This window comes from Pristis pectinata, chromosome 9 (assembly GCF_009764475.1).
Source record: "Pristis pectinata isolate sPriPec2 chromosome 9, sPriPec2.1.pri, whole genome shotgun sequence".
Lineage (NCBI taxonomy): Eukaryota > Metazoa > Chordata > Chondrichthyes > Rhinopristiformes > Pristidae > Pristis > Pristis pectinata.
In genome coordinates, this window is record NC_067413.1 from 63,656,521 (window position 1) to 63,680,189 (window position 23,669).

The 23,669-nt window shown below is 39.6% G+C and overlaps 1 protein-coding gene across 1 annotated transcript in view; it reads left to right on the top strand.

Annotated features, from left to right (window-relative positions):
• myom1a (myomesin 1a (skelemin)) overlaps positions 1 to 23,669 on the top strand; it is a 103,857-nt gene that overhangs the window by 74,815 nt on the left and 5,373 nt on the right. Inside the window, 12 exon segments of the mRNA XM_052022592.1 lie at positions 1,356 to 1,400; positions 1,491 to 1,627; positions 7,284 to 7,428; positions 10,527 to 10,586; positions 12,547 to 12,615; positions 15,761 to 15,834; positions 15,837 to 15,878; positions 17,820 to 17,907; positions 20,783 to 20,821; positions 20,921 to 21,026; positions 21,299 to 21,462; positions 23,382 to 23,418. Of these exon segments, the coding sequence (XP_051878552.1) occupies positions 1,356 to 1,400; positions 1,491 to 1,627; positions 7,284 to 7,428; positions 10,527 to 10,586; positions 12,547 to 12,615; positions 15,761 to 15,834; positions 15,837 to 15,878; positions 17,820 to 17,907; positions 20,783 to 20,821; positions 20,921 to 21,026; positions 21,299 to 21,462; positions 23,382 to 23,418 (1,006 nt within the window).

Below are 23,669 nucleotides of genomic sequence, written 5' to 3' on the forward strand. Positions count from 1 at the left end.
CATTCCTCAGCCCACTTACGCAGCTGATCAAGCTCCCCCTGTAATTTTTGATAACCTTCTTCATTGTCCATTATACTACCTCTTTTAGTGTCATCTGCAAAGTTACTAAGCATGCCTTGTCCATTCTTATTCAAATCATTCATACATGAAGGAGAAGTTTAAAAATGGGAGAACCACAAGCCAGTTTAAGTCATAGTTGTGATGAATGATCAAAATTTGGTGAGAGTTAAGATATGAGGAACAGGATCATCTGAAATTTATGGGAGGAGGAGGATAGAAGACTAGAGAGGAGGACATTTGGAACAGTCATATTTGGAGGGTTCAAGTTCATGGATGAAGGCTTTGGCAGCAAATGGGCTGAGGCTGGAGCCACGAGAAGCAATATATTTATAAGCTTATGGGGTTGGAAGCACAATTTGGTGTCAAATAGGAGACTGGGATTTTGAATGGTCTGCTTCAACATGAAATGATGGCTGGAGGTGTGAGAGGAGTAAATCATAAGCAGGTCTTTAGCTCCTCTTAGAGCACCTTCTGCCCTGCCCCTATTCACTGCCTCTGCCATGTCCCATTCTGATGCTCTCATGGTCTCTAGAAGGGTTATGCAATCTACTCCAGGTTTCTCAATGTTCAGGTAGGAAACTGCCTGGTGAGCCTGCACCAAGCAGGATGGCTGTCTTCAAATGAATGGGGGATATCAGCTCTTGGGAGAAAGGTGAATAATCATGCCTTTATTTTTTTTTTACATTTGTTTTAATTTTATTATTGATTTTAAATACATTGACAAGCTTTTTAAATATTAAAAGATATTCACAATACCTTTTTTGTTTTACCTGCCCTGAGTGTTACTGAATATTTGTGAATGTCAAAGTCATTTGCAACCTTTCCATGACCCTGATCGTGCTGACAGCTTTAACATTTGTTCCAGTGTTCTCCTGGCTAGCTTTACATCCTCCTCTTCTTTGGGTTTGGTGGTTACAGAGTCTCCTCTCCTGTCACAGTGGTTCTGTGAGCCCAGCTGCCTGCCTATGTTGAGACGACCCCTATTATACATAGACCAGCCTCTCAGCAAAAGGTCATGTTGGGGGTGTGCTGGAACAAACAGCTTGGCATTGGGACAGGAGCCAGTGATTTCAGGACAACAGTAGATCTGCTCCAATATGGTAAAGGTAGAAGATGTTGCAACCTTGATCTGCCCAGTTTTGGTAAATACAAGTTTTTGTTGAATCCATTGCAACAGGTTATGACTCAGACTTACATTTTTCAGGTTAACAAGCTGGAAGGAAATTTACAGAAAAATTAATGGAACTGCATCATTAGTCATTAAGTTGTTTGAATCTGTCCTTTTGTCTTTGCAGAGCTCTTGCGTCTTCTTGAAATTAGTCACAATCATAAATTCCCAGGTAGGTATTCTGGACATTATCAGCTGGAGTAATGATGTTCCTAACATAGTTTGATAGAGTGACACATGATCACATTACTTGTGTTAACAGTTGTACCTCTGAAGTCAGAGCTAGCAGTTGAGCTCCTGGATAAGGGACAAGTGCGCTTCTGGTTGGAGGCTGAACGTCTCTCTCCAAATGGACAATGTAAATTTGTATTTAATGACAAGGAGATTAAAAACGATGAGGTGAGTTACTTTAATTTATGAAACTCCTATGAACTTATAGAATGGATTGAATTATTAAATTATTCCTTTTCACTGGTGATGAAGGCTAAAAATAGTGACACTGTAAATGGATTTTAAAGGAGTCATTAATAATTCTACCAGAAAACACAAAAAAACAAGAAATTGCCAATTACAATGCAGAGGCACATAAATCAAAGAAATTGTCACAGAGATTCCAAATGGTGTCTAGAAGCATCTCCTAATGTAATCATCTTTCATTTTCATATAGCATTAGAAGGTACTAACTGCAGGAAAAATTTTAGTCCCTGCTAGTCCTTCTCTTGTTTTTATTACAATGTCATTCACGAGAGGAGAAAGCAACAAGCGTCATTTGGATTATTTATCTATGATTAGGTTGGTAGAAGACATTCAAAACAGAAAATGGTTTGATTTTAGCTGATCCATCACTGTTTAGAGCTCTGGCTCATTACCTCGATAGGTAATTAAATCCATCTCTCTCCACTACCAACCAAACATTTCAACTCCCCCATTTATTGGGGAACCCATGTACATGATCACCCAAATCCATTTTGTTCTGCCTCAGCAGAAAGTGTTTAATGCTTGACAGAGAGACATGACGGTTTCCCTGGCTGGGATTACCACGGGTTACCATCTCAACATAAGGGGTTGTCCATTCGATAAAGAGATGAGAAGAAATTTCATCACCAGAGAAGGCAGTGAACCTTTGCACTGAATGTATTCAAGAAAGGTTAATAGGTTTTCAGGTGTTAATGGATGCAAGGCATAGGGGATTAGTGTAGGAGAATGGAATTGAGGTAAAATATCAGGCATGACTTAAGTGAATGGGGATCTGGGCACAGGGGGCGAGATGGTTTCCTCCTGCTATTTCTTCTGCTTCTATTGTTTAGATGGTGTAAATTGTGGTATCTTAATCATAATATAATGACACAATTCTTACAGCAGTAATGTCACAGCCAACCAGTTCAGTAGCCTCTAACTTTGTTTGCATTAAGTTAAAAGAATGTTAAATATTTTTTTTCCTTTGTCTGGCCATGAGGAGGGTGTTTTTTAAGTAACAGAATGACCTGCTTAAATTATATTATTGCTAATGATCAAGCAATCGAAGAGGTCAAATTTTAATGGTTGGCAGAGGTTCCACTGTCATTGGCTTTAAAGGCATGGTGGAGCAGAAATTAGTGCTGCCCAAGAGCTCCAGGTACCTGGTTTGAACTTCACCTTCAATGATGTGTCTGCAGAGTTTGCACATTCTCTCTGTGACTGCATAGATTTCCTCAAGGTGCTCCAGTTTCCTCCCACATCCAAAACACTTGCAAGTTAATTGGCTGCTATAAGTTACCACTTAGTATAGGTTAATGGCAAAAAGAAGCAAAGGAGAGTTGATGGGCATGTGTGAGAGAGAGTAAATTGCAGGAATACAGAGAAATAGGGAAATTGGGTATGCGACTAATGGGATTGCATCTCTGGGAGGCAACTTGGAGACAATGAGCCGAATTGCAGTCAGCTGTGTTGTTATCAGTATAAAATAAGATTAGTCAGACTAAATCAAGCCAAGCTAGATAAATAACCATGTACATGTTGGCCAGATTTCCTTCGAATGACAGCCACAAGCTGTGGAGTGACAGACACTACTGATATTCACACCATGAAACTATCTGTCCCAAAATACATCTATTTATTTTGGGAAAATTACATTGCAGTGTTGATACTTGAAGTATTTTTGAAGAAAGCAAGCCAGTAACTGATTTTAAAGTTAATTGACACTGCTGTTTCAAAAATATTTCCATGCTTTTAATTGTGATTTATTATGCAAGAAACTCAGACTGGGATTTGGAAGAATCCTTGAACATTTTGGTTGGGACTAAAGTTTCGCAGTCTCAGTGGTCTACTTCAAAGCCAGGCCAATTTTCTGAGGTCAGTTTATTTTGAACATGTTAGGTGGAGAATGCTTTGGCAAATGCCTGGCATTTGCTGTAATGTAACTTGGTATGGATTCTTGGAGCTGCCTATTTTAAACATAAGCAATTGATTATTTGGTGATTAACTCACAGGTCCTTCTTCCTCTATGGCAATTCTGGATGGCAGAAGCTTATAGGTGTGGCATGTATTTGCTGTTGGCAAAGTGCAAGTAATGGAAAATATATTAGAACATAGAACAGTGTAGCACAGGAACAGATCTTTTGGCCCACCACGTCTGTGCTGACAATGATGCCAATTTAACTCATCCTATCTGCCTGCACATAGTCTGTATCCCTCTATTCTCTCCTCGTTTATATGTCTGTCTAAGTGCCTCTTATATTGTTTACATCTTATAATGTTTATATCTTAAACGTTGCTCTCATATCTGGTTCTACCACCTCCCCTGGCAGCAGGTTCTAGGCCCTACAACTCTCTGTGTAAAAGACTTCCCTCGAACATCTCCTTTAAACTTTCCCCTTCTCACCTTAAAGCAATGCCTCTAGTATTTGACATTTTCATTCTGGGAAAATGACTATCTACCCTACCTATGCCTCTCATAATTTGAAATACTTTTATCAGATCACCCCTCAACCTCCAACACTCCAGAGAAAACAATCCAAACTTATCCAAACTCTCCTTATAGTTAATACACTCCAATCCAGGTAAAATCCCGAAGAACCTCTTCTACACTCTCTCCAAAGCTTCCACATCCTCCTTATAGTGTGGCAAGCAGGATTGCACACAATACTCCAACTGTTCTAACCAAAGTTTTATACAGCCTCAACGTGACTTCCCAACTTTTATATTCAATGCAGTCACCAATGAAAACAAACATGCTGTATGCCTTCTTTACCACCCTATCCAGTTGTGTTGCCATTTTTAGGGAGCTATGGACTTGCACCCAAAGATCCCTCTGTACATCAATGCTCCTAAGGGTCCTATTATTTACTGTTTAATTTTGTCTTGCATTTGACCTCCAAAGAGCATCACCTCACACCTGTATGGATTAAACTCCTTCTGCCATTTCTCTGCCCAAATTTTCAACTGATTACAGCCTGTGGTGTCCTTTGATATGATGTATTTCAGTCAGTTGATTATCATTAAAATACACTGATTCATGTCAGGGCAGAGATCTACCTTCTCACCTGCAGCACAAATACCTGAAAGTGGTGGAGGATGGCAAGGATCTCGTGTTCTGTATTGTGAAGAATTTTCTGCTTCATTTTGCTGGAGATATGCTGAGAAATTTCAGATAGAAAACTCTGAAGATCATAGCTGATCTAAAAAAATACTGCCAGAAGATGGTGAGGTATAGAGTGATGCCAGTGGTCTCCATGCATTAATTTTTCAGCCTCAGTGGATGAACTGGTGGTTGCACCAAGCATGGAGTGGATCAGAAAACCTAAAGGCAAATCACCACCCTGTAGACAGTTACAGAGCAGCACTGACTGAAATCAATGGAAAAAGTCCTTCCAACCACTGCCAGAGATTCACCTGTCAGCTCTTCAGTTCCCATCTCCAGTGACCTCACAGATCTATCCTGAGCAGCCAACTAGTTCTCACCTACATTGCTGCCCCTTGGCAACATTATTTGACAATAATTGGGAAAACCTTTCAGTGAAGATGTAGGAGGCCTGCTCAAATCTGTCAGGTTTTAACCATTAAACTGGGTGGAAACTCAGGACCACAAACTGCAGGGTGAAATCCAGCCATGCACTCCAGTTATGGAGCAATTACAGTGTACTGTTGTTCTCCTCAGTGAGTCCAACAGGGCAGTATAGGCTTCCTTAATTCACCCAGTTCTTAGGCTGAGAATTCTGCTCACTGAGTCTGTGTCAGGTTAAACAGTTCATGACTAGTGGTCAAACAGAATGGGAAGAAACAGCTACCCACTCAAGTGTAAGTAGTTGTTTTCATTAACTTTAAATTAAAGTTAATTGTTTTTAAGTGTGTTGGTGTTTTTAGTGTTTTGCCAGTCAGTGTAAGAATCTATCCATAGTGTTAGATTTCACATGTATGCTGACAACATCATCACCACCTGCCTCCACCCATCCACTGCCACTATCATCAGACTGCTTGTCCACGATACAGCACTAGATAAAAAACAACTTTCTCCAACTACATAATGAAAACCACAGCCACTCAAATTCTACATCTACCCCATACCATTTCCTAGTATACTTCTGAAACTGAACCAGACTGTTTGCAAGTTGGTGTTATGTTTAACCCTAAAAAGAGCTTCAGATAGCATTTCTGTGCTATCGCTCTCAAGTGTAACATTGCTCATTTCTGCCCCTGCCTCAGCTCATGTCTGCTGAAACCCTCACTTTGTCGCCTCTGGACTTGACACCCCCATCAAGCCTTCCTTCAAAACCTTCAGGTCATGAAAAGCCCTGTTGTCCATGTCCTAATTTGCACCAAAGCCTGTTCACCAATCAGCCCTGTGGTCACATCTATGTTGGCTATAAAGCATCAATTTCAAAATTTTTATCCTTGTTTTCTAATCCCTCTACGGCCTTTTCTCTCTGCTTCTGTTATCTCCACCATCTCTAAACATTCAAAGACTGGTCTCTTTTCTTTTGAGAAAAGAAAGCTGAGGGTTCAGCTAGTAGAAGTTCTTAAAATGATGAAAGGTTTTGATAGAGTAAATATAGAGAGGATGTTTTCACTTGTGGTGAAGAGCATAACTCGAGGCCATACGTATAAAATGATCACCAAGAAATCCAACAAGGAATTTAGAATAGCTTCTGCACCCAAAGAGTGGTGAGAATGTGGAACTGGTTGAGGCCACTGGTGTAAGTATATTTGAGGGGAAGCTGGAGAAGGAAACTGAAATGATGAAAGATGAGAAGAGACTTGAGTGCAACATAAATGCCAGCATGAATTAGTGGGCCAAATAACCCATTTCCCTACTGTATATCCTATGTAATCGTTTTTTTTGTTCTCAAAACCCAATTATTCAACCAAGTTTTTGGCTACTTTCTCTAATATCTATTTATATGGCTCAGTTTCATATTTTTAGTGGCATCTCTCCCGTATACAATTATGTCATTGGTAGTTGCTTTATTACTGTCACATGTACCAAGGTACGGTGAAAAACTTTGTCTTGCGTGCCATCCATACAGATCATCTCATAACATCACTACATTGAGGTAGTACAAAGGAAAAGTAATAACAGAATGTAGAAGATAGTGTTGCAGTTACAGAAAGAGTTCAGTGCAGGCAGACAGTAAGGTGCAAGGCCATGACAAGGTAGATTGTGAGGTCAAGAGTTCATCTTATCGTACAAAAGGTCCATTCAATAGTCTTATAACAGTAGGATAGAAGCTGACCTTGAGCCTGGTGGTACTTGCTTTCAGGCTTCTATATCTTCTGCACAATGGGAGAGAAGAAAGAGAGAATGCCTGGGGTGGGTGGGGACTTTGGTTATGTTGGCTGCTTTACCGAGGCAGCAAAAAATCCATGAGGGGAGGCTGGCTTTCGTAATGTGCTGAGTTGGGTCCACAACCCTCTGCAGTTTCTTGTGGTCTTGGGCAGAGCAGTTGCCATACCAAGCCATGATGCATCCAGATAGGATGCTTTCTATGGTGCATCCATAAAAGTTGTGATTGTTAAGTGCAAAATATTCCACAGAATGAGTAAAACTATTTTTGTTTCAAACTTCCTTTGTCCTTTTCAGAAATATAAAATAAAGGTTGATCATAAAACTGGTTTGGTGGAAGTGATAATGGAGAAATTGGAGGATATAGATGAAGGCACTTACACTGTGCAACTCCAAGATGGTAAAGCAAGTAACCAATCTAGTCTGGTTCTGATTGGAGATGGTGAGTTCTTATACTGTCAATTTTCATGTAGACAAATGCCAATCACAGTTAGTAGAACTAGAACACCAAGGATGCACTGAGCAATACAAAGATTCGAATTTTAAATGCAGGACTTATTAATAATACAACTTACAGGTCATCTCCTGATATATTTCTGAAAGAGTGTACTGACAGGCTTTGTTTTCACTGCACAATTTGTGACATTGAATAAATGCAGATGATTCCAGCACTTCATCCTACCTGCTGTATCCTTACCTGCAAAGTTAAGTATTTGTTCCCAGTTATCACCACATGACTCAGTTTGCCTTGCTCCTTTCCCCTGAGCACCATAGGTGTTCTGGTTAATGAGTGGCATGAGAATGAGGACAATGTTTCAGGTGGGAAAATGAAGCAGAGCAATGCAGCAACTGACTTTTCCACAACAACTACACCTGTCTCATCTAACATTAACAGCCTGGTCTTTGTAGGTAATAAAAATCAAAAGTAAAATTGCAAATGTTGGAAATCTGAAACAAAATCAGGAAATGCTGGTAAAATTCAGCAAATCAAGCAGCATATATGGAAAGAGAAACAGTCAATGCCTCAAGTCTGCAAAATAAATGGTATGATGAAGGATTGTAGATCTGAAACATTGACTACTTCTCTTTCCACAGATGTTCTCTAACGTGCTGAATTTTTCCAGCTTTGTAAATAACCTTTTCTTTAGGTGTCCAATTTTCTGCCTCTCTGTTCCACTCCAGATATAACCAATTCTCACATATGTTGTACTGTACATATGTATAGCATACCAGACCCTGGGTCAGATCTCACCACCACTCTGGAAGTTTGACCAGGCAACTCTGATTGAGAATTGCATTTGCATTGATGACACAATTTCTGTATTAGTTATGGATGGAATGATGCAATTCTCCATGCAATCCTTCTGTAGATCATTCCCTGGAAAGATCACAATATTCCAAGGAGCATCTATCTCTAAACTCTTAGATATAATCAAATTTTAAAAGCAATCAGAAAACAAAAAGTGTAGATGATAGAAATCTGAAATGAAAACCAAGCAGACTGGAAATGCTTAGCAGATTGTGTAGCATCTGTGGAGAGAGAAAAACAGTGTTGATGACCTTTCACCACATTTTCACAGCGCTGATTCCTGAGCAGTTCTCAGCCTGGGGCCAGGAACTCACTAAAGTACAAAGTACAAGAGCCCATGGGATATACCTGTATGCATGAACAGCTAAGTCTGGAAGTTGTCCTCAATGGCTCACTGCTGTTTATCCAACTGGAAGTGCAGCACACAGCCAGGACAGGGTGAAGTCCAGCATGTGAGCATGAAATTACACTGATTCCCCACTAATGGTGGGGAACACAAACATCTTGCACCATGCTGGAGCTGACACAGGGAGTTCTTTTACTACTAATTCAGTGAAGAAAAACTGCCATAATGGACTTCAGTAAATATTAAATAACCTAGATTTTTAAAAATTGTTTCAAGGTATTTAAATGTTTGTTTCTATTAAGTATCTTAGAATTTTTTTTAAAACATTTGAATATTTTTAGAATCTTCTTGTCTGTCAGAGACATTCAGTGTTTGACAGCTTTAAAAATCTGTGCATTTCAGAGAGCATGACAAAGTTATATGCTCCTATATTTCAAGCATGTTATTGTAGCCACATTGACCATCATCTTCAATAATGACACTCACCAAGGTCTCATGCCTCTGTGGTGTGAACTTCCTCTTTCCCAACATTGGTCCTGTCAGATATTAGTTAGAGGATCTTGGTGGACAGCAGTAGTGATGTCATCAAAATGGCTGAATAGCCAATCAAATTGAGGAATCATTACAGAAAACAAGCTAGGCAGGTAAATGTGAATTTTAGCTAATTTGTTAATTCTTTTTCAAAGCATAAAATATTATAAATAATGTTTTCAAGTTGAATTTTTCTTTATTTGTATAATCTATAGTCCCTGGTGGTATGGGCCACATACTTTCATCATTCAGCTCTTATAAGTTTGTACTTACATTGCACAGCTTCTCCAGGTAGATCCTCAGATAGAACTTGTTATCTAAGGAGTCCTGATCCTTATTAGTCGGGCAATGTACAATGCAGGGTCTTCTGCACATAACTGTCATCATATGGCGGGGCAGAGAAAACTTCAATAGTTATATCAGTCACACCACTGGCTCGGCCAGCTATCAAAGATCAAAAATAAAAACCTTAAATGTCTTTGAATTTAACATATCCAAAAACATTCAGAAACTTGTTAAAATTAAAAAATCATTGTTTAATTAAAAACATTAAACATTTAAAAATGTAATTATTTTAAACTGCTTAAACAAGGATTTACATAAACTTCCTTTATTGAAAAATCTGTATATTACCCAGTGATTATTTTGGTCCCTTAAACTTGTTCCTCTCCATTGAAGTGATAGGAGTTGCTGCTCCTTCACATGGTCTAACCTACCCTGGCTTCAGCAGACAGATTTCTATGGGTAAGTGCTGGGGAAATGACAGAAGCCAGTGCAGGGGGTAGAGGGTGGGGTTCAGGGGAAGATATTAGCCAGTAAAGCCTTGGAGGACACCTATCAGGAAGGTCAATAGACATCCATATTAACATACATGTCCTCTTGGGCTTCTCAAAGTTTCAGGTACCTGTGTGGCATAGATTTCAACAGTTCTATGCAAAACAGACACCATTTCTTCGGCCCATCATCCAGAGGGAATTACAGTCCACATATATAAAATTATACCTTTAGGACCAAAGGGTTTTCTATTAAAAATGTACTCACAAAATGTCTCACACAACAAAGTGTAACATTATCAGGGAATTTTACAGACTAATCTAGTTGACAGGTAAATATTGAAATTTTCATCCATCCACTGATTTCCCATGATTGTAATGGAGAAGGCTGCAAAAGAGCACAACCTGTGGAAGAGCACTGAATACCAAACATACATTTTCTGATTTCCACAATAATCTAAACATGCACAGAAATCCATTTCACAGTGTAACAAAGGCAAATGCTGGTAAATTTAATGTCATTGCTGTCACAACTTCTGGGTCAGAGTATAACTATTCTCATGTTTTATTCCTTTTTTCAGTCTTTAAGAATCTACAGAAAGAGGCAGAGTTGCAGAGGGGAGAGTGGCTCAGGAAACAAGGTAATATCATAATTTGACTAACATATGGTTGCCCAGAAACTGGAGTTTAATGTCTCTTGATGTGCTGAACATGGATTCCATACAGCACTAAAAGCCACACCAATCTCCTGAAAAATTTTGCAAAATTAGGCAAAAATATGTGAAAAGGGGTACTATGGCATATATGATGCTGACTCATATGCTAAAGAGACCTGTGCAGTTCCTGTCCGGAAACCACTTGGAAGTGACTTACAGAATTTAAATAATGTTCTGCCCCTGGCAGCATTAGAGGCTGTCGTGGACATGAAGGAAAACATTGGGAAGGATGGGGGCTGTGGTAAGAAGGGTAGGGTGGTAGAGGGTCACCACCCTCTTGTGAGTCTGGGAAACTCTTACATGATTACCTGGCTAAGTCTGTTTCAAAGCTCCAGTGATGTGAGCTCAGTTCTGGCTTCCAGTGCTATCTGTGTGCGGCATGCACTTCTCCCTGTGGCCATATGGGTTCTCCTGGTTTCCTCCAAATCTCAAAGACACGTTGGTAGGTTTAATTGGTTACTGTAAGGTCCCTGCAGGTGGGTGAGTGGTAAGAGAATCACAGTGGAGTTGATGGGCAATATGAGTCAGAATAAATTACAGGGAAATAAGTTGATGGGACTGCTCTGAGAGTTGACATTGTCTTCTATGATGTAAGAAAATATGAAATATGAGAATATATCAAGTCAAGTTGAGTTTATTGTCATATGCACAAGTACGGTGAGGTACAGGTACAATGAAAAACTTGCTTGCAGCAGCATCACAGGCACATAGGTACAGACAGCACAAAGAATATGAATTATACATAAATTATACAAGACAGTGAAGAGAAAAAAATGACTGTGCAAAACAAGACATCGGTGAAAAAAAAGACACAATTAGAGACAAGTCCATGGTAGTGCAAAGTGGTCCATTGTGGTCCATTGCTGAGGTAGGGTTAGGGTTGTGTGGGTTGGTTCAAGAACCTGAACCTGGTTAGTTGAAAGTAGCTGTTCCTGAACCTGGTGGTGTGGGACTCATGAATATCAACTTCCATTTGTTACTCGTCCCAAGCTACCACTTGCTGTAGGCTAATCAGCAGGCTCTGAATGAATGTAAAGAAAAGGCCTCAGTTAGCTTCAGTGGATTATCTAACATAATACTGGAAAAGTGAGGCTGGGATATACTGTGCATGAGATATCAATGTGACATTGCAGACTCTTTAATTGCATTTTAATTGCCTAATCTTGTGCAATGTGCTCCAAGTGTTTTTGTGAGTAAACAGTGAAGGTGATAGGTTTCTGCTGGAAGCTCCACTTTCTGCCAGTTATGAAGGAAACACACACTGCACAGCCTATGGCATTGTTAGCTATGCAACTGATGCTGGATAAATGTCAGCCTCACTTACGTGAATTGGGGCAGAGGTGCTGTACTATTGTGGCCTTCCTGAACATTCTTTCAAGTAACTGAGCAAAGGACCAGATTCATTTCTTTATCTGTGGTAACTATCTGCTGGGTAACATATTTCTTCCTCCAGCCGAGCAGCCACTTCCCACAGGTACATGACTGAGCCTATATTGATGCTAGTCAGGAGCTAATATCTCCTGGGACTCACACCATATCACTGGATTGCTGCTCCTCCTAGTCCCCATTCACATGAGTATCAGCCCAAGGTAAAGTGGGGTTTATTATCCCTTCCTTTCCTATATGAATACATTGTGACCTGGTTGGTGAAACCAATGATATAACATTGGTGTTTCTTTATGCAAAACCTTACTTACTGGCTATAAAAACAAAAATTTTAAGAAAATCACTGAACAGGACTTCTTGAAACTTTAAGGTAGATAATAAAATATGATAGGATGAAATCCATGTTAACTAAACTCAATATGATAAAGATGGGAAACTGACTTATTTTTAATTTATTATGCAAAATTGTTTTGTAGTGATAAATCTTCTGTACGAACAGGTCCTCATTTTGTTGATTATCTTGAATGGGAAGTTACAAGTGACTGCAATGTACTTTTTGAAATGCAAGGTAAAAGCAATCTTTTTTTATGTATATTCTTTGATTCTACAATTCCACAAAATACTTAATGATTTAAATATTTAGCGGGCAGTACCTTGTCCTGAAAAGAAGGGTAATAGCAGTGCTTTTCTTAAAAAAAGTTGCAAAGCTGCTAAACACAGGCAAGAACATTGTAGCTGGAGAATTTCCTAATTTGTACTGTTAGAAAATTACATATTGTTTGGGTAGGGAATATCCCTGTCCCATTTCTATTTCAGATGCGATGGTAATGGGGTCCATCCAATATGAAATTAATATATTTAAATAGAAACAATATTAATGCAAAACATTAGCAATGCTGGAAGTTAGCAATGCTTGTATGTTGTAGAAACTAGCATTGCTATTGGAGCCAGAACAACAAATATTATATAATAGTCAAAAAATGTGTAATGAGCACAATGCAGAACAATGAATTGACAGTCCTATAGCACTTCTCTAACTCACATGTGATTTGTATGAGATTTGTTAAGTACAATCATTTCTTTCGAATTCAGTATTAGCTACCATCTCAACATCTTTCCCCAAGATACTAGAAAACAGTTGGTAAATCAAATAGACAGTGTGCTTTATTAAACTAAACACTTACAAAGAGAGACAACATTTCTCTCCTGTTACTTGCTACCACACAGTCAAAACCAATTCAGCTCAGTTCTGCACATAGAGAGTTATTGGTTAACCTGCTACAATTCTTAAAATGAATACTAATATTACATAAATCACACTGGTAACAGTTACTTCTATTTCCTTTTTATTGAACTATATGGCAATTTCATCCTTAAAGACTCCAAAAATTTCCCTACTACAAATGTTAAGTTAACCAGTCTGTACTTATTTAGATTAACTCTGTCTCTTTTTTAAAAAATTGGGTGCCACAATAGCCATGCTCCAGTTACAGGTGTGCATCCATACATCAACAGAATGTAAAAATATAATTCCTGGGATGTCACCAGTTTCCTTCCTCATTCCTATCATAATTTTATTCACTGATATTCAGTTTGGGTAACCAACTTTTGCTGTAATCCATAAAATAAATGCTTGTCTGCACCTTCAAGGTTGCTGCAATCCCTGTCCATTGCTGCCCCCCCACAGCCCCTCCCCCCTCCCCCGCACCCTGTTCTGGTGAGTCTCAAATGTAGACTAAAAGTGAGAAATTTCAATGAGGGATGAATCCTAGAAATAGGATCAGTAATGGAATAAACCCAGTCAAAGGATCAGTAATGGAAGTAAACCCAGTCAAGAAAATAAGCTAGTCAGAGTAAAAACTCATCCATAGTTGAATACTATAACTATAGTACCTTGATTCTGAAATTTAATTTCAGTGAAATCAAATAGAACTACATTTCATAAACACTGTACACGCATAATCACTGCTGTATTGTGTGACTAAAACAAGCAAGTGTGGACAAGTTTTTTTTCCTGATCTCACAAAGTAGGTGACAATGTTGTTCTAATGCACAAGTTCTGGAGTTTGTCATAAAAGATTATAGTCCAGCTGATAGTTCACATGGATGGCTATGTCAGGATGATTAGAACTGCCCACACAAATAATATAGTGGTTTACATTATATATCAAAGTTAAACGTTTAGCATCCCAAAGGTACACTAAAGTCCCAAATCTTGAAAATTCAGTTCAAAGAACTTATGATCCATGTGAAACTACAAACAAGAAGCCTTTCTCACAGTTAGATCAGATGATTCAAATTCCTGTGCTGTAGTGTGTTGTGTAACCAATGGACACGGTAATGAAGCACGGTTAAATTAGAAAATTTTAAAACAACCTTTGTAAGTTGAAGCTATGTCTTTTAAGTCCCTCAGCTATGTCTTCCCCCACAACAATGGGCTAAAGCAGATGAATGCACTCACCTCCTACATCTAATTGAAAGTAGTTCATTGTTTTGCAACCTGATTTAGTGGCTGCTTTTGTTGAGATCTATTAATAGACAGGCTTGTTATTGCATCCAGATGAAGCTTCATTAATAGCTTCATTAAGCTACATTAATTAGACAGGAGGAATTAAATGTGCTCCTAATCACTCTCGCACTTTTGATGATAAGAAGTGTCCCTTCAAGTTGTATTAGAATAGGAACCAGGCTTGGCTTTACTGTTCACTATTGATTAATAACCTGCTGACAATCAGGCACCAAGATTGAATCTTCGGCAATCTTGACATTCAAACTGGAATTATATCTGCCAGAAATGTTCAGCACCAGTGGGAAGATCCTGTAACATAAGTTTAGCAGAAACACCTGACAGGAGGCAAGTAGCATGGCAATTAGTCCACACTGGCTAAAAAAGACTAGTACCCACTATCTTTCTTCCTCACTTCCCCTCTCCTACCCATTTAAGAGGCATTTAGACAGACAAAGAATAGAGGAATGTAGACCATGTGCAGGCAGATGGATTAGTTTGGATTGGCCATCATCGTTGATACAGACAATCATGGACCAAAGGGCCTGTTCCTGTGCTGTATGTTCTATGTGCCCATAATTCTGGGCAACCCCACCAAAAACAAGAATGAAATTAACTTTCAATATTCTTGAAACTAGGTACATTAGTAACCATAAAAACAAATGAAATCACCTCTAATCAAAAGCTCGTCTGGAACCCAAAGATGACTTGGCCAATCTTATGGAACAATGAACCTCACCTTATGGTTATCTGTAAATGAGTAAATCCTTTGAGAGTTGAGCACAATAACACTCACATCGGAAGTAATACTGTCTTTAATTACACATAAGTGGCCTCATTTTGTGTAAGTGGAGTCTCAGACAAATGAAATAGTAACTCGAGGAGTCCACTTGCATGAACCATACATCTTGGCCCCTGAGTGTTTTGGCATGCACATATAGAATGGGGACTTGCAAAGTAATTGAAAGATAAAACTTTTGTTTTTGGAACCATAAGATTGGTTTTGGAGATTAACAAGTCTCATTGAACCACAAGCCATCATGAAGCCCACCTTAAAGGAATTGTTTGAAGGGAAGTATTGTCAAGAGAGAGAAAAAGCAAATGGAAAAGTCCAATGCCCATACTTGTGAATTTATTGTGGAAAATTTCAGAATAAAGGAAGAACAAAACATATGTGCTGAAACTTCCCTTCTTTCTTTCAATGTAGGTGGGCTAATATGTAAAAAGGAGACATCAATCATCTGGTACAAAGATGACAGAGAGATAATGTTTGATGAAAAAGCATGACTTCAAGGGATGGTGTGTGTACTTTGTTGGTGCAACAGGTATGAAAATAATGTTCAGGTACCTTACGGAGACTTACACAAATTATACCTACCAGTAGGAGGCGTGGCCTTTATGGGCATGGTGGATTGCATTGGTGGAAAGAACCACAGTTGGGAAATGTGGACACAGGGTTCCCACACATGCTGTGGAGTTTTTAATACCACAAAGGTGCATTGTTTTTTTCTTGAATGGGTTCCACATTCAGACGGTTTGACTTCCAGCCAGGTGGGAGGACTCTGAGAACAGGCAGCAGGAGCATGTGGCTCCCAACCCTCGGCCCAGTAGGATATTCATACTGGGAATCCAAGTCAGTGATGCGGGAATGATCACAAAGATGGCCCAATCTAGGGATGCAGGAGTGGGCCTACTCCCAATACCCAGAAATGAACCCTGTAGGTGGGATCTGCTGAGAGGCAAGCTCGAGAGCTGGGGAAAAGCATATCCTTTTCCTTTCAGCTGATGTACAAGCAGTATAGTAAACACAATTACCTGTGCCTTGAAGATGTCCTTGTCCTTCCCTCAGCTGCAATATATATCCCAGGACTTGGGAATCCCAGTTGGTCAGGGTTGATCTCATGAAACAAGTTGAAGTATTAGCTGCTAACCTCATTGCCAGCTTCTGAGAAGAAACTATCTGCCTGCTTCTTGTCCAATCTGTTTTAAACCCAGAAGTTGATGGATTGGAAACCATTTGGGCCCTTTTCTTATATTTAAGATCTTGAATTGGAGCCTGGAATGGATAATGGCTGACCAGAAATCAGCACCTTCTTATGGTGAGGTGTGGGGAGAGAAGTGACGCAAAGATCAGTTACATCCATACGAAGCTTCTGGGTGGGTGGGGCAGTCAGCGTAATCAAGGAGGAGTTGGGTACATCAGCATCTGTGTGGTTGAACAAATTTGGGATCAGAGCCTGGTGCCATTTGTGGATTCAGAGATCACAGGTCATGATCTATGCGGATTGGAGGCAGTAAGGGCCAATTTGGGTTTCATGCCTGAGTGCGATGCCAGGAGACAAGCTTGGGCTGATTGCAGACTTGGGGGGTCAGGGCTGATTAGGGAACTGGGGGTGAACCAGGCCAATGACAAGTTGGGGTAGATTGGTGGGAGAATAGAGTTGGTACCGGTGAGGATGGTTTAGTTGGCAGTATGGAGGTGCAAGTAGAGGAGACAGATGATGACACTTACCTAATGAGGTCCACTCTGGAGTACTGCTGTGAAAGCCTGGCTGTCCCTGGAATGTTCAAATGTTTGGCACTCCCAGCGAATAGTGCACTAACTTCCCAGCAGGAATGTTGCATAGGGAATTCCATAGCTTGACACGCCTCTGATGCAGAAATCATATTGGGTATCCAAGAGTGAATTACAATTATAAACATTTTGTTGAATTTTCAGGGGTTGAGTGGCCCAACCTGAAGTGCACACAGTCATGTGCCACCCCAGACACAAACATCTATTTTTGATGCACTACATTAAATAAATTGTGCCACACATCAGTTTCTAGGAATAGATCAACTTATGAAAGAGCAGCTGCGGCCTCAGGTGGAAAGAGGTTCTGCTAATTGATGACAAAGGAACCTCATTTTGAAAGCAGAGATAACTCCCAGCACACATTTGACATAAATGACTGTGGACATATTTTTATCTCTCAGTCTTGCTTCCATAAATCAACAGACAATCAAAGGGTGCATCTGGAATATTAGCACCGCAATACGAAATAGCACTGCAATTCTATGCAGATGTTTAATCTGCTCATACATACTTCCTCAGTAATGTTACCACACCAAGAAATCTAATATAAACTCCACAAGATTTTATATGTGAATATTGTAGTTCAAAAAAACATAGGCCACTTTTTCAAACAGCTACTGACAACGCATACTTATGATAAACATAAACAGTTATGTTTGATGCAGCATTCCAATTTAATATTTGCCAATAGTTTTCAAAGAAGGACGCTGGTACTTACGAACTTGTGCTGAAAGATGACAGAGGAAGAGATTCAAGTGTGCTCCGACTGCTTGACAAAGGTATGGTTTTCAGACATTAACAAAGGCAATGTTTTTACATGGGTGAAAATGAAGGATTGGGTGCAAGTAAGGGGTTAAATCAAGAGCAATTCCGAATGCTTTAGGGCTATAATTCCAATATACCAACTACCAGGTCTCATGGTCAGGTTGCCAATATTGGTATCTTAATGAAGCAGGTGACCTGAGTTAACCTGCTTTACAGACTTTTCATGGCTGACCTGGGAAACCCAGCAGCAGCAGTGCTTTCCCACCAATCTCACCCACATCAGACCACAATCCCATAATAAGGCCTGCAGGGTTGGGAATCAGGTTGTACTCAAAATCTCCCCTCTCTCATGGATGTGGAATAGATAATCACCAGAGTGAGGATCAAACAGACTTGACTTTGGAGCCTTCTCCAGAGGGTTCCCTTCCGAATTGGAAGCCATCTAGGCTGATCACTGGCTAAGAAATCACCTCATCCAAAAGTCACACTTCATGGAGTATAATCTGATGTATATGACAAAAGCTTTAAGAATATTTATGAAGCCTATGGAAGTGAAACCTAGAATTTTGGAGTTTCTGCCTGAAACTCACTAAACCACATGCCAACATAACCACGTTCAATAGAGGTCCCCTGCAGGCCTTTACAGTCATCAGAGCCTGGGCCAGTTTATGTCCCTGACCTCCCCAGACCTACTGATAGCACTCCTTTCATTCACCCTCCATTCTTAATACCCCAACATGACCCTCAAGGTCCCAGTTTCTCCATGATTCTAGCTCTGATCCATTCCCACAGTCTCCTTCCTTTGTGGCTCATTTTTCACAAACTACCCGAGTTCCTCTGTTAGCACACCAATGGAGAAGTTCATGGGAGAAAGGCCTTTTGCGTATTTAGCTGTGCAAGTCTAATTCCATTCTGCATAACTCATCATTGTACCTTTGGAATTATTTCACCATCACCTCCCCTGTGCCACTCTGCCACTCCCTCCACCAACTATTTGAATGCTTCAAGGTATCTTCAGTCTCTTAATTCTGGGCTCTTTAGCAACTCTAATTGCTCCTCCAATGGCACCTTTACCTTGAGGTGCCAAGGCTCTAGCTCTGGGATTCCTTTGCTAAACCCATTCATCTTTCTTAAGGTCTTCCTTAAAACCTAGAGATACAAGAGAATGCAGATGATGGAATCTGGAGCAACAATTTGTCTGTTGGAGGAAGTCAGCGGTTCGAGTAGCATCTGTGAGGGGGAAAGGAATTGTTGATGTTTTGGGTCAAGATCCTGCATCAGGACTGGTGCAGGGTTGTGACCTGAAAGGTCAACGATTCCTTTCTTCACACAGATGCTGTTCGACTTGCTGACTTCCTCCAGCCGATTGTTTTTTTGTTTCCTTAAAACCTGCCACTTCAACCGAGCCATTGGTCATTGTCCTAGTATCTCCTTGTAACTCAGCATCAACTTTTGTTTGATAATGCTCCTGTGAAATTCTAAGGAAAATTTTGCTTCCTTTGTGTTTTATATGGTAAGAGAACCTAAAAATACAGGGTGTAAACTCAAATGGATGCCTAGATTATTCCAGATTGAAACACACAAAATTGTGCACTCCCTGAAGAATTAATAAAACACCAGATGCTGAAAATCCGAAATAAAAGCAGAAAATGCTCGAAATACTCAGCAGGCCAGGAAGCATTAAAGGTGACAGAGGGTTTTAGACACAGAAATGACAAAAGTTCTCAGACTGGAAACATTAACTCCTTCTCTTCATTGAGCACCTTTGCTCCATCTGCCATAACAGCCAGGATCTCCTGGTGGCCAACCATGTTAATTCCACTTCCCTTTCCCACACTGACATGTCTGTCCACGGCTTCCTCAACTACCAAGTTGAGGCAAGATGCAGATTAGAGGAACAGCACCTCATTCTGCCTTGGTAGTCTCCAACCTGATGGCATCAACATCGATTTTTCCAACTTCCAGTAACCACTCCCTTCTGTCCCCACCATTCGTTTTCCCTTATCCCACCGGCCCCATCACTCCTCCTCTGTCTCCTCCCCCAGACTGTCCATCTGCCCATCACCCACACAATCCTGCCTCTAGTTCCCCTTCTCACCTCCTTCCCTTTATTCTATGATCCACTGTCCTTTCCTATCAGATTCCATCTTCTTCAGCCCTTTGTCACTTCCACCTATCACCTCCCAGCTTCTTATATCATTTCCACTCTCCCCCCCCACCCCCCACCTGCCTATCATCCCCCTCACCTGGATCCACCTGTCACCATCCAGCTCTTGCTCTATGCCCCACCTACCCTTTTATGCTAGCTATCTCCCCTCTTTCTTTCCAGTCCTGATGAAGGGCCTCGACCCGAAATGTCAACTGTCCAGTTTCCTCCGTAGATGCTGGCTGACCCACTGAGTTCCTCCAGCATTTTGTGCGTAAATTTTTCATGTTGTTGCTTAACCTCCTGAGTGTTTCCAGCGTTTTCCTTTTTATTTCAGACTCCCTCAAGAAATTGACCAGATAACAAAAATTAAAAGGCATTTGGCTAGGTACTTGAGGGAATGTGAAATAGTAAAATATTAATTGCAAAAGATGCATAAAATTGCTCTACAAGCCTTCAATACTCTAGTCGATGCTACCCGCAGCCACTGCATCACACTGGCATTCCCATTTTGGGTAATCAGCTTTTATATAACAAACCTGTAATGCAGTTGGTTAAGTTACCAAAATTAACCAGCATTTTAACTGTAACCAGCACCTCAACAGAGAGTGGGGATATTATCAGCATGTGAAGCAGAATTTATTACTTCATCTTTCAATGTACGACTGAAATTGTGTAATCTATGGTAATTGTGACAGAAAGATCATTATACTGACATTAATCTCATTTAATCAATTTTACAGCTTTCGGTGATGTGATAAGTGAAGTTTGTCGTATGGCTGGTGAGTTTTTTTTGAGAACACAGTATACCAAATTTCTCTCTTTTCCAGATTGTCATTAATTGACTATAGAAACATAATGTTTATTTGTTAACATTGTAGCTCTGACTGCAACTGATGTGAAGGTACAGAGTACAGAGCATGGTATCAGACTCTACTCCTTTATTTCTTACTACCTGGAAGATTTGAAGATTATCTGGTACCACAAGTAAGAATTCACTTTCAGTACATTTAGCACCAGAAAGTTGGGAGCATTGTGGACTGGATGGATTGACCATGTCCAATTTGCCAAATGCGGCTTCCAACCAGTATGGCTCACCAAACTTTCCTCTTGTATTTGATTTTAACAGATAAGCATAAAAAAGTACAAAGTTTATTGCCTGCTCTTTGAACTGGCTTTTCATTATTTCAGTGGGGAGATCAATAAAAATGTAACCTAAGGTTTAAATTGCCTTTAAAATGCTTATTTTCTTTCTACAGAGACGTAAAACTTGCATCCACAGACAGAGTAAAGAGTGGTGTTACAGGGGAGCAGATCTGGCTGCAGATTAATGAGCCTACAGAGAAGGATCGGGGAAAATATACTCTGGAACTCTTTGATGGAAAAGAAGGTCACAGAAAATCAGTTGAATTGACCGGAACTGGTAAGAGTGACTGAGCTACTTCTATGCAGGCTAATTTAATTTTGATGCTGCTTCTGATCCATCTTCCTGCTGATAACCACTAGAAGTTCTGGGGGAGACCTTACCAGAGCAGATTTGAGGCAATGCTCCCCATGGCCATATCCCTGCTGGGATCAGGATTATTTATACATTGCTGCCAAACATCTGTGCCATCTATAGTGCCAATGAGGTCTTCTTGGATGGATGGGAACAATTTAACAGTCTACCCAACTTAAATAATGTTTGAAAGTGAGGGTTGTACTTAATAGGTACTAGCTCAAATCTATTCTGATTATTTTATTTAATTGACCCAGGACTCTGGGATTCCTGGAATAGATATGATTATGAACCAAGGTATCATCAAATCCGAGGTAATATGAAAACAAGGCACTCTATGATAAACTGTTATATATTTCCTTCATGTGGCACGTTTTGCTGATAAAAGTAATATCTGTCCTGATGTTTGCAAAATTCCTAAAGAAAATGTTTTGGAAAGAACTGAAGCATATTACCAGGTGAACATGTTATTCAGCAAGATGAAGAATCGAACAAGTATAATCACCATGTAGGTTTGAAACTGAGCTTCAGCAGGAAATAGTTTTTTCAAGGAAGCCTTTGGTTCATGTAATAATTGAACAGGAGTGCTTTATGTCAGTAGTGTATTGATTGCCAAGTTAGGTAAAAAAAAAATTCCATTATTCCCATTGAGGTCATTTATCATGATAACTAGAAAGAATTCCTAAGAATAAAATCTATTGAAAAGTAGAACATATGAAAACTAATTAGATGAACAGTCTTTTTTCATACAAATGCCTTTACTCAATGAATAACTCAATGAACTAAAATTTCATCCATTGATTATGAATGGTGAAAAATTGCCTTGTGTCAAGAAGCAACACGAACATAATAGACATTGTACAATGATTTCTGAAGCTGTTTCTTGGGTGATGATTAAATCTTAAACATTTAGTAACACCAATCTCAGAATGTGCCAACTAGTTAAACTAATAACATGTACAATGGCTAAAGTTTTAAATGCCTAGCAACTTCATCTATGAGAATATCTTTTTAAATTTTTTTTAACAACATATTAAAAATATTTTATTTCTATTGGAGGATATTTAATTGACTCTAACAAGCACAGCAAAGCACTGGAGTTTATATCTCTTTCAATTTGTTGGAGGTGGAACCCTTTGCTGAATCCTGTACACCACATATTGCCCTATGCATTCTAAAGTCCTGGACATCCAACACCTATTAACATCTTTGATGGAATGAAGACTTTAGAATCAGGATTTGACAACTCAGCCACCTGAGTTTGCTTTATAATTTTGTGGACAATGTTACACTAAAGCACTTTCCTTCATTTAGATCCCTCCATTCTTTAGCTCAGACCAAGAAAAAGGCCTGTTTCAAGGCCTCTCTAGCCAGCTGCATTAGAAAAATGCCTCAAAGGACAATGGTTCTTCATTAACCAGAGAGTCTTTAGATTCAATTTGGTTAATTCCATTTTCTCTACACTTTACATTATACGTAGGGAAGAAGTTATAACCTTGAATTTCATAACGTTTTATGTCGTGCTACAGAACTTGACAAAATTTTGTTCTTAAATAGAAAATGAGAGACAAGATCTGTGGAAAAAAAACCTGAAATGCCACAACAGTAGCAATGATAATGTAAACATTTGGTGTAGATTTTCATCTCGTTGCCCAAGTTAGGCAGCTTGTAAAAATAGCCAGAAAGTGAAAATTGATCAGTTTCCATGGCATCAACCAATTGTCAATACTGCTTTTGTGCAAGGCAGGAAATTGCAAATCTATTTTGTTGCAGTGTTTTAATACATGCAGTTGCTGAACTAATTGAAACACATTGTACCACCACTGTCTCTCTTCTTCTTAAAGTATTTGAAGAAGCATTTGCAGAATTCCAGAGGCTGAAGTAAGTACTGTAATTTTACTAAGTGCTTCATTTGTGCATTTTTAATGTATTTTTCAGTTCACCCACCCTTGCTGGAGTACAAATCCACTGGTGCAGATTTCCTGCACTGCTTTTCAATTTGCCTGTTCTTTAAGTACATGACAGGTGCACACATTGTCCACACTTTTACAGTGTCAGCTGCGGTTTAGTTGGTACTACTCTCATGGGTATGTCCCACTCTAGGATTTTGAAATCTAGGGAGATATTCCAGT